The sequence below is a fragment of the Notolabrus celidotus genome, chromosome 19, assembly GCF_009762535.1.
Source record: "Notolabrus celidotus isolate fNotCel1 chromosome 19, fNotCel1.pri, whole genome shotgun sequence".
In the NCBI taxonomy this organism is placed as follows: domain Eukaryota; kingdom Metazoa; phylum Chordata; class Actinopteri; order Labriformes; family Labridae; genus Notolabrus; species Notolabrus celidotus.
In genome coordinates, this window is record NC_048290.1 from 6,085,106 (window position 1) to 6,097,285 (window position 12,180).

The window sequence follows — 12,180 nt, forward strand, 5'->3', positions numbered from 1 at the left end:
TCCTCTTTTTTGTTTGTGTGTGTGTGTTTATTTATTCAATGCCATGCCTTGAAGCGAAGTTCCCACAAGGTAGGTGCAGCACACACAGAAAGAGAGAGAGAGAGAGAGCCTGTGATATCTGTGGGAACACACACTGTCTCGACTCGTGTCTCTACACACAAACACACACACACACACACACACACACACACACACACACACACACACACACACACACACACAGCCTCGACCAGGTCACTGCTAACACGCCCTGTCCTGTCTGGTTCTGTGATCTGCTCCACGTACAGTGACCTGTCTCGCTGTCTTCACCCCTCGAGGTTTATATGTGTGATGTAAGAAGTACTCTGTTGGAGAAACGCTGAATATGTTGCGTAAGATGACGGCTTTCATGAGGCTTCATTCAGATTTTCTTTGTTCCTCATTGTCATGTTTGTTCAAAGTCCTGCTTGAGTACATCTTAGACAAAAAAGAAGCATCATTTAAATAGAGAGAGAGAGGGATGGAAGAGCTGCAGATAGTCTATTAATAAATGCAAAGGAAGAGAATAACTTTGAAGCAGGGGAGGGAATCACCTGCTGAGTCACTATATGATACTGTACATGATACGAGGCCCAGGATAATGAATATATCACAATACAGCAATACTAGGATCATCTATATATTAAAAGACAATCAAATAATGATGCATCACAATAATTGATAAAGTGAAGAATACAAAATGACCCTAAAAGAGCAGGATTCATGTTTTTATTCTCTGCACTTTGGTTTCACTGAGATGAAACACTACATGTTATGGTCTTTAAATTAGATTTACAAAACTACAGAAAAACTGCAAAATTAGTATAAAAAATACACTTTATTTGATAAAAGACATTTAAAAATGAATACACACTTAAGTGCTTTTCATGCATAATCAACCTGTGCATGTAAATCTGTCCACGTTTAATGCCTACACCTTAAAACCCAACAAACTTGTGTTTATGTTAACCCGTGTAACGTGAGGGTTCGGTGTGTGGTAGTTGGCTCACTCTATTAATAAGAAACAGCAGGATGGAGACGGATAACTTTCTCAAGAGCACTTTGCTGTAGCCGCACTGGATCGGCGTAAAAACATAGACATATAAAGAGTAGATGCCGCATTGGCTGCTGGGGCGCGAGGAATACGGCCGCCATCTTGGTCCGGTCATCCTACCAATGATCCTACCTGTAAACATAAACTGAAGCAGCAGAGAATTCAAGATGCCAGAGCACTGTGCGGCAAAATACCTATCATACATCACATTTATCACATATCAGAATATTCTATTATTGTTAAGCCCACTGTGAATATTAAAATATGCCGAACCATGTGTCCTGTATCATACCTACATGTATGACGTTTGCAGAAAAAAAAACCTGCATGAGTTATGATTGATTGGATGCGCTGACACTTAATTGCGCCTGCCAGACAGACTTACACCGAGTGGAGCGGGTAACCGGACCAAGATGGCGGCCCCACGGCTCGTCAGCACCAATAGGAAGTAGCGGTCGATGCGGCGTCTACTCTTTATATGTCTATGCATAAAAACACTTCCTTGTCACTCAATCACATGTCACAGAACCAACCAATGAGAGGCTAGGATGACCGAGCAGCTCCAGGTAAATGTAATTAGAACCACAGAAGTACATTCAACATGTTTTGGTCCCAACTGCAAGATGCTGTAGAAATAATTGTAACATCATAAATACACAAATAATGACTTAAATAAACTTGTATGTAAATAATTACCATATAAATAATATAAACATATTTTAACAGACTTTCCTGTTAAAGCTTACACCTGTATGACAGTCATATTCCTCGTGGTGATCAATAACTATGACTACTCTTTTATGGTCAGCTTCCATTCCCCGTATAGCAGACTTCGTTTTCAGTGAATCCTCTTCTATATGAGCGTCAGTGTCTCATGCATCTCACATAGGAATGCATTCCGTACTCTTCGTCAATAACAGGCAGTCACTCTCACATAGGACTGTGTTACTCGTGAAGTCCACCCACGGTGGTGAGTAAAGCTCTCTCTGCAGACTGGAGTGCATCCTTCACCTTTTCTCCCGTCTCAGCACACAGATCAAGTGACGAGCACGTCTTTTAGCTTCCATGTCTTTTAAATATCTTTATTCTGATATTCTTATAACTTGTCAGCCTCATCCATTTGCGCCACCACGAGGACTCATGAAGTAGTGATGCTGTGAGTTGAATAAGCAGGGAAATCCGTTTAGAAGGCCAATCAGAATATTGATTTGATGCCAGCATTTCTACAGATGCATCACACAAATAAGGTCCAGGATATATTGCTTCATCGATCATCCATAATTTGTTCTGCACATACTTTCAAGTATTTGCATTATTGTTAATCAATTCTGCATCAATTCTTGCTGTTTATCAAGCAAAAACATTACAGGATTGCTGTTTTCAGCTTTTTAAATATAAGACAGCTACCTTTTCTGTTAATGTATGATCAAAAATGTATATTTTTTTGTGTTTTAGACTTTTAAAAGGATGGAATTTCTCTTTTACTGTATCAAAGATCTCTTCCGGGGCCTCCTCAGCTTCTTGTTCTTGAAGTAGGCGTCGTTCAGGGTTTAAGGGATCTTTTTAGATGTCATTTTTGAACTTAGAGAAGTAGCAATGAGAATTCTAAAAAAAAATCTGACCAATTGTAGACTAACTATTAATCACTTCATCCTTAAAGTACCTCTCTTTGTCATAAAATTCAGACAAATTTTAAAAATATAGAAAGATGACTGCAGCTCTACTATCTACGTATATTTTAGTGTAGTAAAATCTTTCTTTTTAATCTCCTTAATCCATCAAATGTCAATTGAATGCCAAACATGTTGATGATTGAAAGGTTATTTTGTTATTTTTAAGCAAATATTTGAATATTTTTTTTGTTTTCACTCCATTTTTTGTCATTTATGATTTTGGATGAAGTTTTTTTTTTATGTTTTGGACTGTTAGCTTACAGACACACAGTTCGAAGTCATCACTTTGAAAGCTGGTTAGTCGTGATGAGAATTCCCTTCAGTTATCTGACATTTCATTTACAAATCCAAAATATAAACTCCTAATCTATCTTCAATGAGATTATCATTGGTGTCTGTCCCGGTGAAGGACGAACAACCGACAGACAGAAACACACACAAACACACAGATTTGAGGTGTGACTGATAAATGTGGTTATTTCCAGGAAATGGAAACAGGAAGTGATGCAGCTGCAGGCTCAGCAGCTTGCTCCAAGGTTTTGTTGTCTTGCCAAGTTGCCATGGCACTGATGTACAGCCTTATCGTTTCCAAACACTTTGAGCACACTTTGCATGCAACCTACTACAGGAGCATAGCCACAAGTTTGTAAGTGCACGCTCACTGCTCACTGCTCACTACTCACTGCTCACTGCTCACAGATCACTCACAGGCACGTTGTAGATTTTAAGCAGCTGCTGAGTCACATGTGCTTTTTAGCTTTTCTCTGGATTTCTCATTTTTAAGTGTGACGATCATTTTCCACCGTGGTATTAACTGTCATCCCCCCCCCTGTGCTGGAAATAACATACCTTTGTGTCTGACGAGTGTCTCTGCTCTGATGTCCGCTCTCTTTATGTCATCTATTACTTACACATGTGTGTGTGTTTGAGTGTGTGTGTGGGAGACTGAGTGCTGCCTCCTGATTGGTGATTGGGTGAAAACTGGATGAAGTCTTTTTAATGTTTCCCCCAGGACGATGACTGATCAGGGTTATGTTCCCACTACTGCCTGCCCTGTGTATGCACTGCAAAAAGTCAGCTCCCCAAAGAGGAAAACACAATGAAAAGAGGAAAATATAACTTCATACTTTATTAAGATTCTCACCAGCAGAACAGAACGTCCTATCAAAATAAAGGCACAAAAATATCCTTTAAAAAAGTTTGAAAAATATGATGTCTTAAAAAATCAACAGATAAATCCAAACTCATGCAACCACACTAAAAACTGTGAAACAATTTATGGCATGCAGATATAAGATGGAACAATATTTAGTCATTATGCAGAAAAACCTGCAATAATTTAGCATCTGATTCTTCTGTCGCCAAACAGGTAAATGTCACGCTGTGCAAAATATGGTACGCCTGACTAAATTTACCCACAAGGGAAGAAAGGGGCTTTCCTAAAGAAATAATTTAATTGCAGGTAAATATATTTTTGCCAAACTTATTTGCAAGTCAAAGTCAGTCCTGAGGTAGTGAAATAATTGTACAAGGGTTCAGATGACTCTTGCTTTGTTCCCCATGAGTGAACAGTGTTTGAATGATTATTATTTTAAATATTCTAGTGTGTTAGCAGAGGATTCATTTTCATTTGCTCAAAAGTTTTAGAACTGGAATAAAGTTCAAATCCAAGAAGGTTTATAAAGATTTGGTTAGAATATAATGAAAATGGAAGTAAAATGAAATAGTGGAGAGCTAACTCACAACAGATATTCTTCAGTCAGGGAACTTGAATAGAAGATCAAATGCACAGTTAAAATTATGATTTAAAAATAACTAAAACAGTATAATACATGGTATCCAATCCACTTTTTTTCATTCCCAGTGCTTTTGTACAAAGATAATTTCTAACTATTCTGGGCCTCTGTATATACTATATTATAGAATAATATTTTATTTTATTTATTTTATTTATTTTATTTATTTTATTTATTTTATTTATTTTATTTATTTTATTTATTTTATTTTATTTTATTTTATCTTTTTTTGTTTTATTTTATTTGTATTTAAATCTTAATTTATTCCTTCTTCTATTCATATTTTGACTTTCTTACATACTGTTTAAGAGAGCTCTATAATGACCGAATTTCCCTCCCCGGGATAAGTAAAGTATTTCTGATTCTGATTCTGATTTATTTATATTATTGCACACCTTAAAATACAATAAAATGTACCAAAGTGCTGCATAGTGAGGTCAAATAAGTTAAAACACAAAAAATAGAACACTGTAAAAAAGAAAAGAAAATGAAAGAATCACACTAAAACACAGAAGACACTTAAAAAAATACTTAAAGACATAAAAACACTATTAAGAAATATAAGCAATTAAAAGAACAAACAGAGACAGAGACCACTCATATGTATGATATGTACCACAGGGATATCATATGTATAAGGGTGCATTTATAGAGAGCTTAAAATAGTTTGATGCTGATGATGACATTTCAACCTTGACAAAGCTCTTAAGCACTTTTCAGTGTCACTTGCAAAGTTTTATTGTTCGGTAATTCAAGTTGTTAGCATTGAGTCAAGTGGAAACAGTAAAATAAAGTACTATCCACATGTTATTACATCTTATGAGGATATCTAAGGCCAACTAAGCTTCAAACAAGAGTAATGCTCTAATATAAAAACCTCCATGAAGGAGTCGATGTCTGATCAGTAAACACATGAGCATTAAATTGTCGTCATTTAAAAGTCTTTTAAATGTTCTGATCTTTCTACTTATCTGTTTGCAGTTTGGCTGCATTGAATACATTTTATTTATAGGCCCCTCTCAAAGCACTCAAGGTCAACATCTGTTTATCTTAATTTGGTTCATCAGCATCCATTCGTTCATTCATTTAACAAATGTGACCCGGGGTTCATGAGGTGACCCTGTGCTAAATCTGACCCAAAGAAAACACTATTCACGTCTGGACCGGCCTCAGATCTGATGCAGAGAGGAAACAGATATGAGTACTTAGCAACCCGGACACACACACACACACTCACTCCGCGCACATATAAACACACCCCACATGCTGTCTAGCTGAGATAATCTCATCTCCATCTGCTTGCCTTGGATCTGTAATAGGCTGCTCCTGCTGCGTTTCTGACTGCCTGCCTCTCTGCCCCGAGACTCAACTAGCTTAAAATAATCAACATTACGGACAGCAGAGATTGGCCGGACTGGGCGGGCAATCAAAATCCAAATCCCTTCATTCTCCAGCCTGTTGTTTCTCCTTTTAACTGTCCGTCCTGGCCTACTTACCCTGAAGTCTAACACCACTGGCTGCTGCAGCTGCCTGACTGGAGTTTGCACCTGTGACCTGCAAGCTCTTGTGTTTACGTGTTTATTTACATGTGCACGCATGATGAACACATACGCACTAATGTGTCAGTTCATGTGGGTTTTTTATGCTCTGGTTGAGTGTGTGTGTGTGTGTGTGAGTGTATAAAGCATATGTGTGTGAGTTAATCAGGAGACACTGAGGTTTTACTGAGGTGAGCGTGTCTCTGATGTGCATGTTTGTGTGTTTTTTCTTCCTCTTCAGGCACGGCAGCAAGCTCAGATGAGGCACCAGATGGCGGCTGACAGCAAGAGCGATTACTCCACCCTCCTGCAGAAGTTCAACCAGGAGCAGAATGAACATTACTTCACAGTTATCCCAAACATATTCCAGGTAAATATGACAGCTAGCAACACATGCACTTTAAAAGCTGTTAAACAAACCTACAATTCTTAATGTTTCCCATAATTCAACTAAGTCTCAACCCTGATCCGTTATGTTTTCATCTTATCTGTCTTTCAAAACTCCCCTCGCAAATGCATGTAAAAGTGCAGACAGATTTAAAACTCTGCCAGAATGGTGCATTCATGTGCAATCATTAGTTGGCTTGTGAATTCAATGCAGTCGTCCCCCGCCCCCTCTGGGTCCACCACTAAAAATAAACACTGAACATACGGGAAACACCGAGGGTAAAAAGGCGTCATTATTTAGAGTGCAGTTATTTTGTTCAAGCCGATTCCAACCCTCACAACTGCTCAGAATGTAACACACGGATGTGAAGCACTGATATAGATCATGTAAATGAGCAGAGGAAGAATACCTCTCTGTGACTGAACCCGACTCAGCACCGTGTCAGCTGGAGGCTCTGACTACTGGTTCCTTTGTTTTTTACAGTTCAGTGCTGTTTCAGTTAGGACACACTTTTCTTGAGTTTCTCAGAACTAACATCTGTTTGCTGGACATGAAAACATACACAGCCCACTATGAACTCACTGTTCTGTATCAGTCGCTCCCAATGTGGGTGTCGGGGGGTCGTGAGACAGTGACTCAGGAGTCGCAAGATGCCTTCCAAAAACAAAAACAGAAAATTGAATCAGTTAAAATAACATATTTTATCCATCCATCCATTATCTTGACCGCTCATCCCATTTGGGGTCACGGGGGGCTGGAGCCTATCCCAGCTAACTTTGGGAGGAAGGCAGGGCACACCCTGGACAGGCCGCCAACCCATCACAGGGCTAACATGGAAAGACAGACAACCATTCACGCACACATTCACCTACGGGCCAGTTAGTGTAACCAATTAACCTGGAGAGCATGTTTTTTGACTGTGGGAGGAAGTACCCGGAGAGAATCCACGCATGCACGGGGAGAACATGCAAACTCCACACAGAAAGGCACCTGCCCGACCGGGGACTCAAACCAGTAACCTTCTTGCTGTGAGGCAACAGCGCTATCCACTACACCACTGTGCAGCCCCATATTTTATCTATTATTGTAAAAATAAATGCATAAATAGTGTTGAATTTTAAATAAAAACATGCAAATATAAAATGTCATTATGACCCCTGAGGTGATTATGACATTAAAGAACAGCATCAGTTGCAGCAAGTTAATTAACAGCAGCACAGCATGTTCATATGGGTAGGCCAGTTTTCTGCACCCCAGCTAAATGAAGCATGTTAGGCTGTAAGCCACATACAGACATCATGTGTGTCTGCTTATAAATTACTGTGTCCACTCACTGCTGTCCTCGAAATATGAAGATTACTTGTATTCTGTCGCTATCATTTTAAGACGACAATTAAATATGTTGGTTTTTTTTGATTGGCCAATCTTGCATGCAGCTGTGGGTCAAATGGGGGTCACCAGTCCCTAGTGCCATTATTTTGGGGGTCGTGGACTGCAAAGTTGGGGAACCCCTGCTCTATATCATGTAACTCATCACTTTGAACCTGAATTAGAAGCCTGCAACTGTGAGATAAAGTTGGACAACTTCCGTCACAAGCCCACCATAAAAGTGTTCAATATGCTGGAGACTGACTGCCAGGGGATCCCAAACATTTCAGTCCACGACCCCCAAAATAGCTGCAGAAAATGAGACTATGTGCACCTGTTGTTGTGTTTCCTGTGCTGCTGTAAATGAACCTGCTGCTGCTGATTCTGCTGTTTATGTGGCTTAGTCACCTCAGAGGTTTTGGCAACAAAGGACAGTGGAAAACAGATCCAACATTTATCCACTTTTTTTGTTCATATTTTTATAATTATGGATAAAATATGCATTTTTAGATACTTTTTGCTTTTGGAAGACATGTCGCGACCCCCCTATCAATGTTTCCTGACCCCTACTTTGGGAACCACTGAGTTAGGCTTCTACAAATAAGTTTGTGGCTGCTCAGCTCACAGCCCCTCCTTCCTAATTGAAGAACAGAGCGCTGGAGAAAGACTGGTTCTAAACATCAAAGTGCTTTAATCAGTGCTTTTACCACTTTAAATGTCTTGGTCTCTTTGTTTTGGAGAAGAGGAGTCCTCTGTGGATGATTCAGCCCATGAAAGAAGAGGATTGAAGCTTTTTCTTTTTTCTTCTTTTTGAGATTTAGTAAAGTTTCCAGTCGGTCATCGGTCTGCTTTTAATCAGTGAAGCAGCTACAAAAACAAAGAGCTAAGATCCGATGGGTGAAATGTGAGTCATCTTGGAGTAACCTGGCGGGAAGCTTCCACTGTCAATAACACAATGATTTATTGGCTCTGCAATGCTCAATATCAAATACCAGCTCTTTTGAATGGCATGATTCTGATTTTGTATCAATTTCAACACCAGCCCTGCTGCCCATCCAACTCCTCTTCTGTGACACAATCTCATAACACACGGTCCTGTCTTTATTTTCCTGCAGAAACTTCAAGACATGGAGGAGAAACGAATCGAGAGGATAGGAGTGTCCATGAAGACGTTCGCAGACGTGGACCGTCAAGTGCTGCCCATCGTGGGGAAGTGTTTAGACGGCATGACGAAAGCAGCCGAGTCCATCGAGCCTAAGACTGTGAGTATACAGATGAGTTATATTCTGCACACACACTCACAGAGTCACAGAGACACCACCATATGGGACACATTACTCACTCAGCCAGGGTGTCAGTCACAGCCCATTCACTACCGATTAGGCTTTCAGTTAAACCCACAAGTGTGGCAGTGGGCTGGTACTCTTGGGGGGGGGGGGGATTTTGTAAAGAAAAACAGCCGACCCGTGAACGATAAACTGCTGTGGGAGGACAGTTTTATAAACTGAGAGAATACCTGAAGAGAAGAATTGAAAATGTTTAACCTAACATTTGTACTCAGAAAACCAGAGAGGTGAAGGCAACATCCTTACCAACAGGGATGTAGTTTTTTTAAAGGACATATAAAGTCACCTAATGTAGATCAGGGATGTGCATTTCAAGCCAAAATACTAAACTAGAATCCCTGGCATCTAATCGGCGATTATTCGTAATGAAGGGCTACACACACTTCTTCCTTTGCTAGTTAATGCAGTTAGCAAACATATTTAGGACGCTCTATAGCCATCGTCTGGTGGGAATACCGTATCACAACCAGGCACCGGTGAAAATGTTGAAAAATGTTATTTCCAAAATGAGATAATATTTGAATTAACTCTTCGATTTTTAATAAGTGAACGAATATTTGAGTATTCAAAAATCATGTCCCATCCCAGGGGCACAGGGGCGGCTGTGGCTCAGTGGGTAGAGTCGGTCATTTATTAACTGGATGGTTGACGGTTCGATCCCAGGTCCTGCAGTCACATGCCGAAGTGTCCTTGGGCAAGACACCGAACCCCAAACTGTTGTTCAGCAGTGTGTGAATGTGTATGAGATTAGCTAATACTGATGATCCCTTCCTACAGCAGCCTCTACCATCAGTTAGGGATGGGCATTTCAAGCCAAAATACTATTCGATAATCATTAGCATCTATTCGTCAATTATTCGATTAATCCCCCCCCGTGACCAGGTGTGGCGTTCATGTTTACATTTTACAGCCATGCTCAGTCTCTGGAAATACATGTGTAGTAGTGTGAGATTCAGAAACAGAGAAAATCGCCAGAACTGTTGCGAATGTTTTCTTCTTCTTTCGCTATTTAATGCAGTTAGGATTCTTCTTCTTCTGTTACTTAATGCGGTTTGCAAACAGTTTTAAGATGCTCTATAGCCACCGTCTGGCGGGAATACTGTATTACAACCTACTTTTAAAATGAGAAAATATTCGAAGTAACTATTCGATTTTTAGTAAGTGAACGAATATTCTAAAATCATTGCCCATCCCTACCATCAGGGAGTGGTCTGAGTGGTCAGAAAGACTAGAAAAGCGCTATATAAGTACAAGTCCATCCCTTATGCAGAAGTTGTCTTGTTTTGACACACTTGCATGACAGCAAATTAACTCAGGAAGGTGCTTTATTACTTTATTATTGTGCAATGACTGATTTACTAACTACCCATAATGCATTGTTTTCCGAATTATTATTGTTATTATTTTTTAAGTTATGTTTCTGTGCTATTACACATGTTTTTATTGATAGAGGAGATGACAGTGAATAGAGTAGGAAACTGGGAGAGAGTGGGGGAGTGACATGCGGGAAGGGGATGCATGCTGGATTCGAACCTGTGCCACCCGCTATATGGGCGCAACTTAACTATTACGCTAAATCCACGCCCTCCTAATTATATTTTACTGTAATAAAGTTGAATCTTAACATTTTGGGAAACTCACAGGCCGATACATAACATATGTGTAATAGGCCGATGTATCTGTCAGGCTCTGGTAGAAGCACACATTATAAATCTCCAGAGAACATCTCCAAACGCTCTGTGATGCCAAAAAGAAGTTCCACATGCACACATGAGTTATTTCCTCTTAAGTAACAGCCGTATATTAAACAGACAGATGTGGTTATTGGTTTGTAATCTGACGCTCTGTAGGAGGGAGAGTTAAGGCAATTTCCCAAAAGTGATTGCACCTATTTTGAAAAGTAGGAGGAAGTTGAATCCCTTAATATTTCCTGTAGTTTAAACCAGCCTTTGTTTTGTCAGTTTTAAACACTTCCACGTAGTCGCTCTGCACTTCTGTCAAACGGCTCTTATTGTTTACTCTTCAGATTTTCAAATGGGAGTCAGCCTTAGCCTCCTCTAAAGACACAACAAGCCGTGTGATATATTGAGATGTCACATGCTGGCTGCTCGCCGTTTGACAAAAAGCAAGACTATCCTCAGGCCTTGCAAAGTGTGTGTGTGTGCATGTCTGTGTGTCTGTGTGTGTGTGTGTGTGTGTGTGTATGCATGGCTCAGCTCCAAGGAGACGACTTCAGCCTGTGACTGTCAGCAGCAGTAAACAACGTCAGGGAACAACACATCACATGCTCCTTCCTTTATTCCCTCTCTGTCTCTCCTCCTCTCACAGCCCTCTCTCATGTATACATCGCACAGCAGCAGACTTTTGACCCCCTCAATCCCAACTTCGACCAGACCCCCGGCTCTTATCAGCTCAGATAGGCCGACGCATACTGCGTTTGATTAATGTTCCCCTTCCTGTGTCTGATGGGCCCGGCTGTGTTCCCTGCTTTTGTCATAACTCCTGCCTGACAGATTTGGGTCTTTTCCTCTGTCTTCTGTGGCCCACAAACTGAAAAGCGACAGTCTCGCTGTCTTTCCGTTGGTGACGCATCCATGGATTGCTATCAGTCAAAAACAAGCGTAAACAAGAGAGTCACCAGGCTTCTATTGTGCTGTATCTTATCCTCTGACTCGCTGATTATCTAATCTAAACACACAGACATCCCCCTTTTGCTTTGGACTGTACCATTTTTCCACTTATGTTTAAAGACAGTGGAGAAAAATTAAGAGCAATTTGGAAAATCAAACAATGAAAAGCAGAGTCAGTAATGCTCTCAGTGTTTTCTCACTCCACCCCAGCCTGTAAGCATGAGTCAAAAAAAGCTCATAGCTCGACACAGCTCGTCTCACGAGTGGCCTGCAGCAGCACTTTCAGAGGTATGATGGTCACTGGCAGAATCAGAGATGGAAGACAGGCCGCATAAATCAAATCAGACACTTCCTGTTACCTTGAAGTCA

General features: G+C 40.3%; 1 protein-coding gene across 5 annotated transcripts in view; it reads left to right on the forward strand.

Moving 5' to 3' along the window:
* LOC117831382 (formin-binding protein 1) overlaps positions 1-12,180 on the forward strand; it is a 103,015-nt gene that overhangs the window by 62,202 nt on the left and 28,633 nt on the right. For all 5 annotated transcript variants that reach the window (XM_034710051.1, XM_034710050.1, XM_034710048.1 and 2 more), the window contains exons 7-8: positions 6,321-6,449; positions 8,951-9,097. In XM_034710051.1, the coding sequence (XP_034565942.1) occupies positions 6,321-6,449; positions 8,951-9,097 (276 nt within the window). The remainder of the gene's footprint in view (positions 1-6,320; positions 6,450-8,950; positions 9,098-12,180) is intronic.